The 18,730-nt window shown below is 38.6% G+C and overlaps 1 protein-coding gene across 3 annotated transcripts in view; it reads right to left on the bottom strand.

Moving 5' to 3' along the window:
- Positions 1-18,730, bottom strand: part of cacnb1 (calcium channel, voltage-dependent, beta 1 subunit) — a 45,337-nt gene that overhangs the window by 17,806 nt on the left and 8,801 nt on the right. The window contains exons 1-6 of one of the 3 annotated variants that reach the window (XM_081610212.1): positions 15,631-15,887; positions 6,211-6,330; positions 5,976-6,098; positions 4,056-4,192; positions 3,072-3,139; positions 692-852 (exon numbers count right to left, since the gene is read on the bottom strand). In XM_081610212.1, coding sequence (XP_081466338.1) covers positions 692-852; positions 3,072-3,139; positions 4,056-4,192; positions 5,976-6,098; positions 6,211-6,330; positions 15,631-15,666 — 645 coding nt within the window. In that variant the 5' untranslated portion in view covers positions 15,667-15,887. Of the gene's footprint in view, positions 1-325; positions 355-691; positions 853-3,071; positions 3,140-4,055; positions 4,193-5,975; positions 6,099-6,210; positions 6,331-15,630; positions 15,888-18,730 lie in introns of those variants that run through there. The other 2 variants (XM_008416970.3, XM_008416972.3) reach the window with 2 other exon arrangements.

Genomic DNA, 18,730 nt, shown 5'->3' with positions numbered 1-18,730 from the left:
GTACACTGAAAAAATAAAATTCTGACTTTTTTTTCTCAGAAAAATTTATAGTCCGAATTCTTTTTTTTCAGTGGTTCTGATCCTCGTGAGCAAAGTCAGCTTTTTGGTAAAAGTCTTAGTTATAATTTGTGTTGTACTTTGTATTTTCCATTGTAAGAAAATTACGTAATAGACTGATCTGCATCAGCAAAAAGGGGTCAAATTTCTATCCTCCCTGCACTGCAGTTGGGGGCCTCACAAATTCAACTGAAGGGCCACAAATGGCCCCCAATCCGGACTTTGGACACCCCTGAGTTAGAGGTTAGTGTCAAGAACAAACACTCACCGACTTCTGTTTCTGTTTAGCCGGGCCACCTGCAGCATCATTCCACACACAAGCAAAAAGAGACAAAAAAAGCACAGAAGCATGTTTAGTTAATAACAGGTTCAGATTAGAGAAACAACAGAGGAGGAGAAGTTTTATTATTAGAGAGTTTACACATTCTCAGCATTGAAGGAGCCTTTTAGGGCCAAACAGGGTTAGATTTGGGAGATAAGAGTAGCAGCCGGGATGGTTAAAGTGCGAGCAGTTAGTGACAAACAAGGAGCGGAGGTAGAGCGGTTAACTCCGGTTTCCACTCGGAGGTCAAGTTCAGGAATGTTGGAGGAGGAAGGCAACAAGACGTCCCTGTCCAGTCTTCTTTACTGTTACCTTCTTAAAGAAGGGCAGGCGGTGGGCGTTGGCCTGGGGGGAAGTTACGCTGCCTGAGATGCCCTTGGGGGATCGAGGGTCACCCTGGGACTCAGGGGGCTCCTCGGCATCAAGGTCGAGGGGGTCAACGTCAAAGGCTGCTGTGGATGTGTCCATGGGAGCTATTGTTTGAATGAACAGTTCGGACAGAAAAGGAGGAGAATGCAGGATGAAGAAAAGCAAAGAAAAAGGAGAAGATAACAGAGAGACGCTAGCTGCGTTTCCGTTAACCATAGAATGGAGCAAATTGAAATTCAGAAAATAAATTAGATTAATGGAAACACGCCAATTCTGAAAAAACAAGCATGTTTTTTTGGTAAAAGGCTTTTGCATTTTTTTCCAGCTATATCAAAATAGATGTAGTTTGCAAGAAAAAATTTTTTGCATCACATGAGCCACATGATCAACACCCGGATGTTACAAAGAAGACAACAAGAAATAGTAGGAGCACGATGGTCTTTTTTTTTTCTCTCACAGATTGCACTTTAAAAAAAAAAGTTGTCATTCGAATCTTTTCTGTAAAATCGCTGGCTACAATTAGCCGCGTACTTAGACAGCGCTCTTTTTTGGACTGAATTATGCATATCTATCATAATCCATGATTTTTATTCCCATGTGAATAAAAATCTGCAGAATTGTGCTTTTTCTACATTAGCGGAAAGTCGACAAATATTCACGTACATTTGTAATGGAAACGCAGCAAGTGAAAGGAGGAAAAATACATGAGAGGCATCAAGAGGGAGGCAGAAGACGACATAAGCTGTGATAGAAAAAAGGATTTTAACAAAAAAAAGGAAGAAACAGGAACACAATAGATCACCACAAAGCACGCCGCAGATGTCAGGTGTAATAGCGAGAACAGCAGAGAAGGTGAATTCAGTGTGAAAGTAGCTAAACTTGAAGTGTCGATGTGAAAGAAGTGGGAAACAGGAGGAGCTGCGAAAGGAACTGAGAGAAAGTAAACTGCAGGAGAAAAGAAATCAAGCTAGGCGATGGTGTCATGGTGGTGGGGGTCTTGTTTTACAGGGTCAACCTGGGATTTGGCGAGCTCAGCGAACTGAATGTTAAGGTGTAACGTATTTATATAACATGCTGAAAACAAAGGAAACTGGAAATGTGAAATAATCCACTTGCTTAAGGTAGAGTATGGGATGCCCCGTTTAGAACCTGAACAGATAACTTACAAAAAAGACAGACTTTATGTGATTACATAATTTCAGGAGGGTTTAGGTGTATGCTTGCATTTGAAACCTTTCTCCTGTTTGCAATGATTATACAAAATACAACTGAAATTATTTCCCAAAAGCAACTACTTTTTTACATTTTTGTTTGTACGTAACTCCATTTAAGATGAATATTTCATGCCACTGGTAGTTTTAGATACTTGAGACCCGATTCTGCTTGGAGTGCTACCTTGGGTTGTGTTTAATTTGCATTTAATCAATCTGCAGTGCATCGAGTGCATCACTGTAAAAACACAAAGTCTTACCAAGTATTTTCGGTCCAATTTCGAGTGCAAATATTTTGGTACACTTGAAATCAGACAAAACTAACTTGCAAGTAACATTTCAACAAGATATAGGATATAGGAGCTTGTTTTAAGTCAACAATTCCTTAAATTATGCTTCTGTTCATACTAGAAGCCAACCAGTCTAAATTCACTCCAATTCTGCTATGTGGAGTAGTCAAATACACTGAAAAAAGATAAATGGCTTCAACTAGTTAGAAGTGACTGAATTAATTTTATCCAAATGGATATATTATGATATTTTAGTTATCAAGTTTATTTGAATTGGAGCTGCATTCGCTATTTTCAGCATATCCAGTCAGAATGATCACAGACGTTTGTGGATTAGATACAATGTTTGCTTGAAGTTGCTTGTTGTATGATCGTTCAAAAAAAAAAAAAAAAAGATTAAAATCTCCAAATCAACCTGAAATTCATGCCGATCTTGAGAAAATGTACCGCAGTTTTAGAGGTCTGAACCTCCATTTGACAAACTCAGTTAAAGTCAACAGCAATTGTTTGTGTTGATGTATTTTTGTTTGAGCTACAGAGACACACGAATGCAGACTCACACGAGCCAGACATACTTAACAGCTCTAATGAGCGTAGCTTGTTCTCGTCTCTATTTCAGTCGCATCCTGAGTGCTAATGAGTGACCTCCCAAGACCTCTTACACTTTTCTCAGGAATCCACCGAGACATTCCGTGATTCATTGTCATGCTTGAATAACTAGCCAATTATTAAAATCTCCATCTAAAGAATGAAGCAGCCGTCTCATTTGATTATTCCTTGATTCAGGATTGCAAACACAGCAGGTTGTTTGTTTGATCTTACCTGTTCCTGGCGGAGTAGGCCTGCGGGTTCCTACGGCAACATCCAGACTAGAACTTCCTCCAGATTTACTGTAAAAGGAAAAGGAAGTAAAAGTAGGTGTGTTTTAAAGTTAATTATGTTTCCTGGAACAGGTTAGGATATGTTTATGGGCTATATGCAAAACATGTTCAGTACATATTTTGCATAAAATTATTCTTAGATAATTAAAGGTTTCAGTTTTAGGGCATCTTATCACTTTAAATCCAAATAAACTGCTGCCCTACGTTTACATTTTCAAATGAAAATGGGTGAAAACAGATGCGTAATTATACAACTATACATCTCTGGAAAGCAGAAGTAGAGCCTTCAGAAGAGGTTTCTGGATGGCAAATCAACAACAAATCATTTGCCTTTTCTAGCAAGTTTAAAACCAGCTGGCCAAATGGCATGGAACTCAGCTTGGGTTGCTAGGTGACGAACTGGGATGGGCTGGGGTTGCTAGGTGACGGGGTGGGCTTGGCTGGGGTTGCTAGGGGAGGGGCAGAGCTTTCTAAATTTATGACCTTACATTCTGAAGGGTTTTGAAACATTTCAGTTTCCAGACACCAAAAAGCATCAACTTGCTTGGTGTTACGCTCATGTAAGCTTGGTGGGGTTTTTTGTAAACCCTTAGCTGTTTGTAGAAGCAACAGAAACCCAAATGGGAGTACAAAAATGTGTAATGTGTGAATTCATATTCACATTCTAAACAACCACAAATATTCCTAGCAAATATCTGTAAAGACGGCAACAAAGGAAGCCGGTGTCTGTGTGTGCGTGTGTGTGTGTGTATACTGAAGAAGTTCAGAGCAATAAAGTGACTCACAGCTTTGCTTAGTGTCTATTTTGGTGTGTTTTACAGAGCCTAGTGGATCAGGAGTGATTCATGTTTGACCCCTTTTTTGAAAAGCAGGGATGTTGTTTGCGCTGCTGGTAGTGTAGACACAGAGGACCTTTCGCCGTTACCTGGAGCTGAGCCGATTTTGTCTCATCCGCTGCTCCTGCAGCAGGCGGGTGTTCTCCAGCTTGACCGGGCTGGGAATGAAGCCCACCTCACAGCCCTCCTTCACGAGGCGTCCGATCCACCAGTCGTTGTTGTATTTCTGCGCATACGGCAAACAGTGAGATATCAGCACACAATGATGGATGAAGTCAAAATTTAAAAGTGGCCTTTTATACTTCCATGAACAGGTTAGAATATCTATGGCCTATGCAAAACATGTTCATTACATTTTTAGCACAAAATCATTCTTAGATAATAAGATTCTAGTCTGCTCCCTTTTCCCATTTTGAGTTGTTTTAGGGTCTCTGTCACTTTAAATCCAAATAAGCTGCTGCTAGCCACGCCCCCCAACTCAACGTTTACACTCCTATGTAGTTATGTCACAATAACAAATTTTGCTAGGCGATAAATTGTCCCAGAAGTTATTGCGATAAGCGGTAATATTGTTTTTTTAAACTAATATAATTGTAATGGCATAATAATGCAGGAACACATTCTCAGAGATCAATAAACTTTAAATTCTAACGAACATTTAACACTGGAATTGGTAGATGTTTTAAATATCCAAAATACATAAACAGAACGACAGAAACAACAAATAATATTAATTAAGAAGTCTGTGTAGACAAAATTGTCCTTCAAAAAAGCACCAGATTGAAGTCTTATATCTTCCACTTTTTGGTAGAAAGAGACAAAAAAGATCAAAATGAATAAATCATGCAAATGAAAATTATTGAGCTTGTTTAAATTCATCATGCGATTTATTGCTTATTGTGACAGCCCTACTCCGACGTAAAAATGGCTGCAAACAGATGAGCAGTTTTACAACTATTCACCTTGAAAAGCAGAAGTGGAGCCTCCTGCACAGCCAAAAAGAATGCAGCAAGTGATTTCTGGATGGGAAGTCAACAACAAAATACTTGTCTTTTTCAGCGCATACAGCGGTAAAAACAGCTGATCAAGGGCGACTTTGTTTTCGTTTTATTTTGCTGTCATTTAATGTGATGTTCAAGGTTTCTGACAACCTTCCAAAGTTGTCCTGTGAACTTTAGTTGCCTTTTAGAGCATCTAAAATTAAGTATTTGTACTTTCCCCAATTGTGAAGTATGTGATTTAAAAAAATATGAGAAACCTTAGTTATTATATGATTGACAATAGCCATATAGGTGCTCAAACACTATATTGTCTTTGTAAAATTGTGGAGGTTTTTTTTTATTTAAATGAATAAATGGAAAGAAAATTATTTTATGAAGTGTTAAGCATGGACTAAATGCTAAATTTAGGAGTCCTTTTTATTGCCTAGATGATTATTAGGTCAGAGTTAAGTGGCTTAATAAATGTGAAAAAGCAACTTGTGTAAAGAAAACTTCAAAAGCCCTTCAGAAAGCATGAAGAGCTATTCATTAAGACCACTTTAAAGTTTGAAAGTTTGGTTCCCTGGGTGGAAAATATGAAGAAAATATGACTCATTGGTAACTTGAGACTTATAAGCAGCACTGCGCACCATATAAACATGAAATATGAGAATTTTGTATATTCTTTATTTATTTTTTGCTCTGGACCTATTTCTTATTGCAATGCAGGCTGTGCTGCTACCAACACCCACTCATGGCCTGCCATGGTTTCAATGGAGCGTGGCTGTGCAGTGCGATGCAGCAAACAGAAAACCTCATTGGCTTTCCACCCACCATCACTGCAAGTTGCTTTTGTGGCAGAGGAGCCTGAAGCCTTTCTGTGTGTCATCCAGGCTGCTGTGACACGGCGGTTTACCTTTATATTACATTTGAGGACTCGGGTACAAAGACCACAGTTTTATGACACTTTGCAAAGAAGTTAAAACCTTGTGTTCTCTAGTGAATTGAGACTGTAGGCGATGTCCACACCTCTTTAATGTGCAAGAAGTCTTTGGCTTCGAAGGAAATGGCCATGCCCTGCACAGGAACATCATCGTTAGGCCCTGGGTTGTAACCAACGTTGGTGCGCACAGCAAATGCCACTGGTTTGGTCTGGAATAACAACAGCAGGAGCAGATATTAGACACTAGCATGCTGGGAGTTGTCCAGATTTCAAGGCACACAGGTCAACCAGGGCCAAAACATCATCCTACTGATGACTGACCTTTGCTTTCTCAAGCGTGGCAAGAGCCTGTCTGTCGGCCTCCTTCCTCAGAGCCTCGGGGTCCTCCTCCAGGGACACGTCTGAGTCCGATGGCCGGCTGGTGTAGGAGTCTGCAGAGCCCTGAAATTCACAGTTAATTAAAAAATAGGTGAGAAAAACATATTTAGCAAGAAGACAATAACTGGGAATCACACCTTGTTAACAAGAAAAACCAGACTAAGATAGAAGGTAAAGAAGCATACATGTTATTTTCTCTTGTGATGTGCTTTGAACTCATTGCTTCAACATGTAATGGTGCTCCTGGTTAACTTCCTTTCATTACATTTGCATAATCTCACATCCAAAAATGACAAACCCACCCTTTAAATTAAAAAATATTCAATTAGTGGGGTAAAAAATATTTATTAACAACATCAAGATATAACTTATATCTTGTTCCTGTTGATCAACAAGAGCAAGAGATGAATTTGTTAAAGCACTACACAAACACTATGTTTAGCAGAAGCTAATGCTAAAGCGCTAATTTTAACTCAAATTATATCTGCCCTTAAAAGATATTCATATGCTCTGTAATTTATATCTTGCTCTCTACTATCTGTGTTTTATTTATTCCTGTTTATTTATTGTTTAAAGTTAAGACAGAGAAAACAAGGAGAGGAAGTGACATAAACAGTCTTCAACCAATTCAAAATAAGAGCATAAATATAAACGGCTACTTGATGAATTCCTAACGGTTGATAACCAAAACCTCAACACAGATGTCAAACTAGGTTAAACTAACAGTTTACAAAACAGCCATGTACATTTTAGTGTTTTAGAATTAGAAAAATGAATATAGGGAAAGCTAATCAAAATTAGCAAACTTAGAAACAAAAAACTAGCTTTACTACTGGCGGATTAGCAGAGCTGTACCCACCACTGGGTACTTCTAACTACGCTACTAGTGATTTTCTGAAAACAATTATTATGATTGATCTGAAAGCAGTTGCTATGATATTAAAATATTACCAATTTTTTTCTCCAATAAATTAAACCTTAACGAAATATTCAATTTTTCAAACAAGTTTAGTGTAAAATGTTGCTGCTGGCTTAAAAGATTCAAAAGGTTTTTTACCAAAAGTGCCATTAAATGCAGGAAGCAGTGAAAACCTTCCTGTCCTGAGCAGTAAAGCCGGCCTCAGGTAAACATACACAACACAAACACAAAGGACTCCATGTTGCTTGTAAGCTGACTCTAAACAATCAGAGGTGGAAATGATGCATAACAAGTGAGCGACAGAGTACACAAGGTCTCAGACCTTCCTCCAAACGCACGAGGGATTCAGTGTGTGGGTGCCTCAAGTACGGACAATACACGGACTGGGAACTCTTTATAATATCAGCTGGGATATAAAATTCTCATGAAGTGGCTAAAGTTTCCATCACATCTACCACTCATGCGCTGTAACTTGACTCTCCCCTGCTGACCCTGATCCAGACAAGCATGCCAGGATAAAAAGCTGCCTGGCCCCAACGCACTCCTCAGCTTATGAAGAGTTTGAGTGTTCAATTTATATAACCGTCCCACTTTTTTTTTTTCTTCTTTTTGTGTATTTTTTTTTAGCTGACAGGCTGCTTGCCGCTTTGTAGGAGGTAGTGACAAGAATGCGGGACAGCTGAATGTACCAGGCAGAAGAAGTGACTCACTAGGTGTAGGAATTTAAAATAGTTCTGAGAATGCACATGGATGACATACGCCATATGTAATGTCGATTAAAAAAATAATAAAAAATCCTGCTCAAGTCTAGTCACACATCACACCCGTCAGGTCCAGCAAACGGCTGTCGCCAGATATTCTTCTGGAGTTTGATTCAGAGCAAATCCAATCTGTTTTTTGTTATTTGAAATTATTACAAAATAACATTTGTTGTTGTTAAATAATTGTTAAAATTTAAAGTTTATTGATCTTCGAGAATGTGCTCTTGCATTACTATGCCATTACCATTATATTACTTGAAAATGATCTCAAAACAACAATATTATCTTTTATTGGAGTAACTTCTGTGCAGTAAAATGTGTTATCCTGACAAGCCTATAAGTGACAGATAGTTACAGATTATCTGTCAAAATATGGTGACAGATCGAATATGCATAAAGCCTTTTTTGAGTTAAATACTGCAGCTTTAATGTTCCCAAATCGAAGATTTTAGAAATAATAAGATGTTTTTGTGCTGCTTTTTAAAGCAGACTTAAAGAGAATTATGTTTTTTCCAAATATATAAAAGCTAGAAAACAGTACAGATATTTGGCTGGAGTCAAATGTCTGGAAAAATAACAGTTATGGGTGCAACATCTTTGCTATGAGTCAATGTTTGCACATCTTTTTATGTGTGATTAACCTTGTATTTGCTTCTGACGGCTGTTCATGTGTATCTGCAGGATTTGAAGCAAAATGACAAACACTAATGTTGATTCTCACTCTGCCACCTGTTTCACTGAGGCGCTCTGTGACTTGGCAACGGCACAATGAGAGTGGGCACTCCCTGTTACCAGGGCGCTGGACGGCTGCTCGTCACTTCCTGTTCCATTTATCGAAATGGTCAAAGTGGTGTGGCGGTGGCACTGTGAGTTCCAAGCAGCATCTAATGAGGACAATAACAGCAGCAATAACAGCAGTACCCCCACTTAGCGGGTCTGAGTCATCGTATGAGGCGTTCAGGTGCATCCAAACACGAGGCAGTGACTAAGAAATACCTGATGAGGTTCCCAGTGGAACATTTTAAAAGGAAAAAAGAGGCAAGAGCATCGTCTAACCCGCCTACCACAACAGGTCGGTGATGCAGCGAAGGCAGTAGGGAGGGAGAGCAATAAGCTACGACTTTTTATATGTGGTAGAGTGTCTGAGTCATCCGTTTATTTTATTAACATCACACAAAATCAAAAAGGAGAGAGAGAACGCTCTTCATTTCCGACCCCCCTCATCACCCACTCCTCCTTCCCCGATGTCATTAGGTTGTGTCTCTAATTTAGCTGCTTGCTTCACTTCACAGACAGCTCCTGTTCAAAATAGATACAGGCCACCTGATGGCAGAGCTGCCTTTCTATTGGCTGAGCCCCGGCAGGGACCTCAGTAGTGTCATAGTAACCGGGCCGAGTCAGGGCTACATAAGCGCTGAGAAGTGAGCGCCTACATGTAGGAATCGATTGTAAATAAATACAAAAAAAAGGCAAAGAGAAAGCCAAGATGTTCCAGATGTTTCAGCTTTGGACCAACATTATAGTAGCATACATTCATTAGCAGCACACTGGTTAGTTAGTGAAACCAGAGGCATAATGACAACACAACTGAAAGGATTTGTAATCACTAAATGCATCACTAAATGCCCACAAATATTTCTCGTAGATTTTACTGTGGTGCTGTAGAAATAGACAAGCAGGACATTTTTGTTAAAATTAGAAAGAAAAACTTTTCACTTCTTACATAATAAGTCAGTCAGTTAGGATTACCTAAATTATTTAGGTAATTTTAAAGTTGTTTATTTAACCCTTCCAGAATGAAAATAGTGCTAACAATCCAGCCAAATTTGCAGTACAGTAATTCCACCACAAGTTGCGCTATCTGCACAATTCCAGCAATTTCTGAAAGGGGAGACGTTGCATTTTCCAGGCAATATTAAGTTATTACGGTAATTTCACCCCCGTCGTAGCAGGAATTGAAATTACTCTATTAATAGACTGTAGATTGAAGAAATAACTTCCTAGATACTGAAAGTTCCAGTTGTTTTGGATAAATGGGCAAATATCTTTACTCACAGGACATTTAAAGAACTGCGTAAAATTAAAATAAGCAAAAATATCCAGGTGGAGATTTGAAACTTAGGTCATAAAGGGTTTTAACTAAGAGTTGTATGTCTTAAGGCATTTGGGAAAGCCCAGATGATGAGGTATTTTAAGCAACACCTCAGACACACTGGTTCACACCAACCCCATTTAGTCCACTTTAGTTGAACTCCAATTTGTTTGCCTATAAAGTTTGGTTTGTTTGGGGAGTTGTGAATGCGCAATCGGACCAAAAACAAAAACTCTGGTCAGTTTGGTTGAAGTGAACTTTGGTGTGGTTCAAACTGAATGCAAGTGGACTGGGGAGAGTGGCTCAAAAAGCAGGAAGCGGACTGCACTGCAGGGCATTCTGGATAAATATAACCAAAACAAACAAGAGTTTAACGCTAACGGGAGAAATGGCTCAGGATAAGATAGAAATCCTACAAAAAAAAATTATACTACTCCATTTATGTTTACATTTTGTGAAGAAGGAAGTTGCACTCATGTCTTCTTCAGAGGTTTTCATGTAGTTTCCTTCAGTGGTTCCTGAGGCGAAGCGGGGTAAAAGGTTTGTTCAACACAGTGCAGTGTGAAAACGAACCCAACCAGCTGAAAATGTAACAAATCTTGCAATTTTGGTTCCCAGTCTAACATGAAAATACCCTAAGATATCAGGATGAGAAAATATATAGTTGTGTAAAGAGCATTGCAATGTCTAGCCATCATACCATTCAGGAGGGAAACAAGTTCTGACTCCCACAACATGTTTTGGTGGAAAAAGTATGAAATGCAAAAAAAAAAAAAAAAAGAAAAACATCATGTGAAGATCCTGGCTGAAGCTGGTTATCAAAATTTAGAAGGCACTACAACAAAACTAGCAAAGGAGGAATAAAAAAATTGCATCAAACTATTATAAGGAAATTCTAAACACTGAACACAACTTTTATACATACATATTTTGCACTTGCAGTTATTTGAATAAGTGTGGGGGACACGAAGCTTCAAACAAACAGAAGTCTGAAACCTTCTGATTTATAAGATGCCACAATTTGTCCGTGACATTTCTCATAACTTTGGTGTTTTCCTGAGAATATTCAATTATCTGCTTCAAACTTTTCTCATTTGTTGAGTCATTGCTGAAAAAGAAAGAAGCACTAAATCAATGCAGTTGGGAAAAGAGAGCAGCAGAATCGACGGGGTAATGGAAAAAGGAGAGCGGCTACGACGGGAAAAGATGAGCGACTAAGAAAAATGACGAGTCCTGAAGAGCAGCAGCAAAAACGAAGTAGCAGATTTGTTTTTTACAAGACTATACAAATATTGACTTGACATTAAAGGTGTGATAGTTTAGTAATCATTCATTCCTTTGTTTTATCTTAAAAAAAAAACACAGTAACTAATCTTAACTGTACCATTCTGTAATGATGCCAGAAAACAGCGCAGAGTTTAAAGATTTTAATCTGTTACTGCCACGAACAAACAGGAACATCGCAGCAGGTGTTGCAAGAATCCACAGTGTATGACTAAGAGGTGATTACCATCGGAGAGCTAACACGTACTGCGAACCCCATATCCTGATAATTAAACAGATAAAAATATCTTCACACTTATCACACTGGATGATGTGATAATGAATAAAGAAAGAGGAAAAGTGAGAACATTAAATATCCTTTCTGGTTTATCTCTGAGGAAGACGACGTCTCCTGCCAACGAAGGGAAACTGTAGCACCAATCCTCAGCTCTGCATGCAATAAATTCATAAAGAGAGTGAGATTAGCTCCGTTTGAGGTGGAGAAAGGCAGATTAAGAGAAAGAAATGAGTCCCAGAGGACAGAATCTCTAAATTGGAGAAAGAAATGAGTCCCGGAGGACAGAATCTCCAAACTGGTGGTTGCAACTGGCCTTTCTTTACGTCTCTGTCACATCCTGGAAACTGGCTGGACTGTGTGAAAATGACCAGAAAGATGAGTCACAAATGAACTCAACTGAACCGAAATACCCCCGCCTTCACTAATGAGTGCGTAATACAAGCCTAACTCAGTCAGTTAATAATTTTAAAAAGGATTACATCTGTAATAGATACCAAATGCAAGCATAACTGGATCATGTTTGATTTTAGATATTAATTCAGAAGCAGAGTTTGCTTACAAGACTTTCATTTAAAATCATAACATACTTTTTTATGCTTTAGCCAGTTCAAAAAATATACAGCTCTGGAAAAGATTAAGAGACCACTTAAAACGATCAGTTTCTCTAATTTTACTTTTTATAGGTATATGTTTGATTAAAATGAACCATATATGAACCACTGGTAACATGTCTCTGAAATTCCAAGCAAAAATTTTGTATTTATTTGTAGGAAATGAGAAATGGTCAAAATACCGAAAAAGATGCAGCACTCGGTAATAATGCAAAAAAAAACAATTTCATATTAATTTACAAACAACAATACTAATGTTTTCACTCAGGAAGAGTTCAGAATTTAATATTTGGTGGAAATTCATGAAGTTTTCAATGGGGTTCAGTGAAGTAGACTCCTATTTTTTTCCAGAGCTGTATATGCATTCAACTCTTGCCATCTTTCAATCACATTTACAGTGCAGTGAAAAAGCATTCACCCCTCGTAGATTTCCATTTCTGTGGTTAATAAGAAAAATGTTGTTTTAACTCAGTGAAACAGCTTCATACAAAGCAACAAACTGATGATTCAAATTCATTGACTTCATTAATTCATTTTTAAGGCTTTGAGACTCCAGAGGACCTCAGCAGGAGTCATGATGCACAAATAAAGGGAATATGAAAACATGGCCACCCAAAATTACTCCAAGACAACATTAATAACTGATCAATAAAAACCCCAAACAAACTCTAAATCAATCCAGGTCTCATATTCGCAGTTAAAATCAGTGTTAATGATTCAACTAATCCAAACACCAATCTGATTTTAAGCTTAAATTCACAATCCAAAGTCCACCTCTGAACGTCTAAAGAAAAGAAAAAAGCGAATCGAAATATTTTTGGACGGCCTAGTCAAAGTCTTGACTTGAAATTGATTGAGATACAAAGTAAACATTTCATTTAGAGTTCCCATCAATGCTTGATGCCACTTGCTACCATCAAGAGAGGAACAGTTTTAGAGAAAATTACGTTTTCAAATGTAAACCAGTTTGGTTTGGGAAGTTTTTTAATTTGGCAAAACTGCATTTTGTAATAGTGTGAAACTGTTAAGTGTAAAAAAATAGGTAAAAAGAGGAAAAAAATGCTAAGGATAAAAAACTGTTTTTCACAAAACTGTCAATATTGATGTCAAATTTTTCACTTTTCAACTTCAGGTGTTGTTAATTATTAGCAGATTAGTCAAAAGACAACAAATATTTCACTTTGTTACATAGCAGTGGTTGATATATTAGCTAATGGACATCCCTCTTTCCCAGAACCATCCATCCATCCATTTTCTTACACCCTTATCCCTTGGTGGGGTCAGGAGGGTTGCTGGTGCCCATCTCCAGCTAGCGTTCCGGGCGAGAGGCAGGGTCACCCTGGACAGGTCGCCAGTCTGTCGCAGGGCAACACAGAGACACACAGGACAAACAACCATGCTGCACACAGTAATACCTAGTGACAATTTGGAGAGGCCAATTAACCTGACAGTCATGTTTTTGGACCGTGGGAGGAAACCGGAGTACCCGGAGAAAACCCATGCATGCACAGGGAGAACATGCAAACTCCACGCAGGGAATCGAACCCAGAACCTTCTTGCTGCAAGGCAACAGCTCTAACCACCTGCACCACTGTGCAGCCCCCTTTCCCTGAACCATTTTGTATAAAGCAAAAAAAGGTCTAACTTGAAGGATGCTCACTGGCTTTAGAGTTCAGAAAGAAAAACCAAAAATGAAAGCAGGAATTTATAGGGAAAACATGCAATCTGTGGACAAACCAGTCCAAGTACCCAACAGCTACAGCAGCTGAAAATACAGATAAATTCGGTTCTGACAGAAAGGTGTCAGAAAACACAATGTATCAGCGTTTGTGGCGTTCTGACATGTGGCAGCCCAGACTGCACGATCGAAGCAGACGGCATTTTGCTTTAATGTCAGCTGGATCTTTGCTTTGTGTGTGCTGAATATGAGGAAGACACATTGGTTCAGGATGAAACATGGGAGCAACTCAAGCTGCTTAGGACAACGTAAGGTTTCTTTTTTTATAAAGCGAACGATAAATACAAAACGAGTAGCGCATTGATGTCAGAAGATGTGCTTTTGATTTGAATTTTTAAAACACAAAATAGTAATATCTGTAATAGTAATATCCACTTTGAATCAGACAGAAAAAGACAGTATTTTGTTTGTTGATGCATTTACAAACCGAGGAAATAAGTATAGCTTCAGTTTTGATGCGTTTGAAAACTTTATTTATTAGTATTTGATGTGTTATCAAAGTACGAATTTAAAATTTGCTGATTAAGTTGTACATCGTAAATTATTACGAACAAAGACAAACGTGACCTAAACTGAACCGCTCAAATAAATTCCCCAAATCCAACTCAGATGAAGCATCTAATGCATGTGATGAACAAGCTAGTTGCATTTGAAAGAAAAAAACTGAATTGAAAACAAATAAAAAATATGTGCAGAACTTATTCTGCTAATGTGGAAAAAAAACACAATTTTGCAATTGCAGTGTTTCTATTAAACACGAAACACAATTAAAGCTACAGGTGACTAAGTTTGTTCATGAAATAAACAACTTCGTGATGCTGCACCATCATCCTCCTCCTACCACTTCCTGTCGTCGTCTTTGTCATTTCCGCCAGTAGTAACATCCGGTTGTTGGTCACATGATTTGTGTGATGCGAAAATCACACAAGTCATGTGTTACATCCATTGAAGTTACATCCAGAAAATCTCTTGGTCAACGTAAAAGCAGCCACTGTCAACTTGGTAGCAACCCGCTCAGTATCATAATATCATGGCTAATCAACTTAATTACTCAACTTCTGCTCTGATCTCTTCAGTCAAAACAATGTGGAGAATTTTTAACTGGTTTTGTCAAACAAACAAATATGGCAACTCTTTCTGAGAACCGGCTTCTCGGATGTGCCAGATGTGACTATTTTGGGGTTTATGGCAGTCAGAGAGAGAGCTGGAAGTCTGAGCTCAATCTTTTTAAATATATTGCTTGGAACATAAAACATATTATGAGATTGTAAACATAAATGCAGATATCTGCGATTTTTAATTTCAAGAAGTATAAAGCCCAGTTAGTTACAAGTTTACATTGAGGTTGTGCAGCTGGATAGACTGAACCTGGGCCTGTGAAGGAACATGGAGAAGCCCCCCTGAAATGGCGATGGTGCTGGGAAGACTGGTGCACCGACGCAGCCACTGGAACTGGAGGTCTAATTAAAAACACAGCGCCTTTTGAGCAGCTGTAACACGGCCCAAAATGGAAACTCCTGGTACAGTCAGAAGACGACAAGCAAAGAAAAATGCAAAACGCATTGGCACAGAAAGATCCACTTAATCTGTCAAAGGTCAACGGAAATATATCCGAAGTTTTAAAACTCTGTCCTTCCATTTCAGTCAGATGTGGTCAAACTTGTAAAGCTTTACTTCTTACCATTACGGGCCTTGGAATCCTCTCAGTCCGCTCCATGCCTCGTTTGCCACGCTCGCCGCACCCCGGCAAACCAAGGGGAGTCCACTCTATTCGTGTGTGTGTGACGGAGAGAGACGTCTGTATGTCAATGTCTCATTGAGTGTGTGTGGTGGTGTGTGATAAAGTGGACAGCCAGAAAAGTGTTTGAAACTAAGAGAGCGCACTCTTAACCTCCGGCCGCACGCGGACGCCCACCTCCACTACCCCCCGAGGAGCGCGTACAGTGTCGGAGCTGGCTATAGGGGCAGCAGGGGGGGGTCGGGTTGCAGGACTTGTGCTACATTTGCAATCTGGGTAAATATATTTAGCCCTGGCAGGACAGAAACAGGGACGTGAACACACTGAGACCCAGAAGGAAGTTTGGTATGCAGTCGTCAGCCATTCAGAGGCCCAGCTGACCAGCGAGAGATAGAGAGAGAGAAAACTGGGCAGTGGTAAGGGTTTTGCACCGCCATCCCCCCACTTCCACTCTTTTTTCCTCTGAACTTCTCCTACGAGGTCATTCTCCCCAACTTCTCACTTTGTAGTTTGTCCCTTTGTGTATCTTTTGGATAGAGAGGAATCATTGGGGGGATTCAGGGAACTGAAGACATGAAGCTCAGTTTACTAGTTTACAGTGACTTACCCTACATCAGGCGTGTCGAACTCAATTGAATTTTCGGCCAAATCAAGATCATGAATGCTCTTAAAGAGCCGGTTGTGCCAGAATCTATTGCTGAAACTCGTTAACGAACCGCTAAAGTATAAATAAATTCTTAAAATTAAATAATATTGAACATCTTTTCAGTACCTCCAGGATTTCACGACTGTTTTTGGGGATTTTTTGCAATAAAAATCAAAGTGTACTGTACTTATTTTGAAATATTTGCACTTATGTATGATGGAAAATGCGACTTTTTATTATTTGCCGTATCATTATGGATTATAAATCAAGAAAGGCTGAGGCAGATGTTTAGTAGAAGTAAAACTACCAGTCACTTGGACCCAATATTTTTCACAATTTTTGCCAAAAATCTGCGATAAATTCACAATTGTGCATTGGTGCAAAAAAAATGCAGGGATTTGTTGATTTTACATGAATTTTCACAATAGTTTGCAGAAAAGTGGAGGGATTGATTGATGTAATTTGGCAGTAAACAGATAAAAATTGCTTTGATTTGACTGATAAAATAATGTTTAAGCACAGTTATTTTGACGGTTCTATTCATATAGAGGGCCACATAAAAAGCTGTGGTGGGCCAGATTTGGCCCCCGGGCCTTGAGTTTGACACGTGAATAAACTTCAAAATAAACCTTTGACGTTTATTTTAACTGCCACAGATCAAAATAGGACTGGAAATGATTAAATCTGTCTTTATTGGTTACATTTTTATTAGGGGTGCACCAATTAATTGGCCCCAATTTCCTTAATTTTGGGAAATTGGTAATCGGTCGATACTTACATGTGAAGCCGATCTTATGTGCTTTGGTAAAGATCTAAAAATCAACAACTGTCCCACCCACCGGGTCGTGTTTGGACTTTACAACGGCTTTCTTCCTATACTTAGCAACATTTCAGACAAAAAAACCCAAAACAAACAGTGTCAGTAAAAATCGGAATCGGCAGATCAGGCTTTTTAAATATTGCAATCGGCCAGAAAACTGCAATCGGTGAACCTCGACCTCATTTATACAGATTGTCTCATTGAGATCCAAGATCATTTTCAAGAGAGACCTGATTTAATAAAGCAAATACACAAACAAAATTACAAACACAACAACATGGCAAGCAATGAGAATTTATTTTATATCTTTATTCATTTAGTTTTTCATATCATATCTTATTAATTTTTATTAATATCTTATTCATTTTATCAAGTACTTCTATCCAATTAAATAAGTAGCTAAAAATATATTTATTAAAGCAAAAAAAAAAAAAAAAACAACTAACATTTATAAAACAATGTAAATATTTTTAATTATTTAAATGTGCCTTTTGGCCAGCCAGAACAATTTGCTGATGGACTGAAGCAAAAAAAAAAAAAAAAAAAAAAAAGGTAAGTATGTATTTATATTTTATTTACGTCACAATTTTATTACCGTTTTATGTAAATGATGCATAAAATTATTTATAAAATTACCGGATTGTGAAACTTGTGGTCCTCGGTACGAAGCAAGGATCGACTCTGTCCACAAGAGGGCGACCTCTGACCCCACCAAGGGATATTTCTCAATGCCTAACCTTTTCATCCCTTTCATTTGTACAAAAGCAAAAAAATTAAAGAAATAAAAAAATCTAAAGCCTGTAGTTGTGAATATAATGTTTTGAAATATCTAGTAGAAGTTTCCCCCACTTCTATATTTCAATTATTAATAAATTGTGCAGAAACCTTTAATTTTCATGACCATTTAATGAATCTGAGTTCTTTTAATGATTTGCTGTAAAGAGAAACATAAAATTATTACTATTATTATTTTTCTTTCATTGATTTACCTGTTTTTTTGTGTTTTTGTTCAACCTGTCGCACAAAACTTACAAGACGTGTGAGCGTGGAGGCCGCGCCCTCGCCTCACACCCAGAAGCGAGAAGAAGGACATACACACGCACAAACCCGTCGAAACATCCTCTGCTTCGTCTCCACATCCCACCGTTGCTCGCACACAGGGGGAGATTCAGCAACCCGGTTGCCATAGAAACCAGGCCGAGTGTACCAGCCGGCTCTGCCGTCGGTTGATTGTGGCTCCGGTGTGCCTGTGTGTATGCGGCCGAGTGAGCGTGCGCTGGCGTGGGCGTGTGTGAGACTGTAAAGCCTATACTGTGCTCTCGGTTGTTATGTGAGGCTATATTTACAAAATCCTATATGTTGCCTGAAAGGGTGTTGTTGCTTTTTTTTTGTTTTGTTTTGTTTTTGTCTGGCAATTTCGAGCAAACTGGACGTGTGTTAAAAAAAATAAATAAAAAAATGTGACATACATTTTGAAAATGCAATGCAGCAACAAGAGAAATAGAGGATGTGCTGATTACACACATCATCTACTGTATGTTTAATCATAGTAAGATAAATACTATCTTACTGCCGGG

This window comes from Poecilia reticulata, chromosome 8 (assembly GCF_904066995.2).
Source record: "Poecilia reticulata chromosome 8, P_reticulata-male-v2, whole genome shotgun sequence".
Lineage (NCBI taxonomy): Eukaryota > Metazoa > Chordata > Actinopteri > Cyprinodontiformes > Poeciliidae > Poecilia > Poecilia reticulata.
The sequence above is the reverse complement of the archived record's forward strand: the minus strand, read 5'-3'. Positions and strand labels throughout refer to the sequence as shown.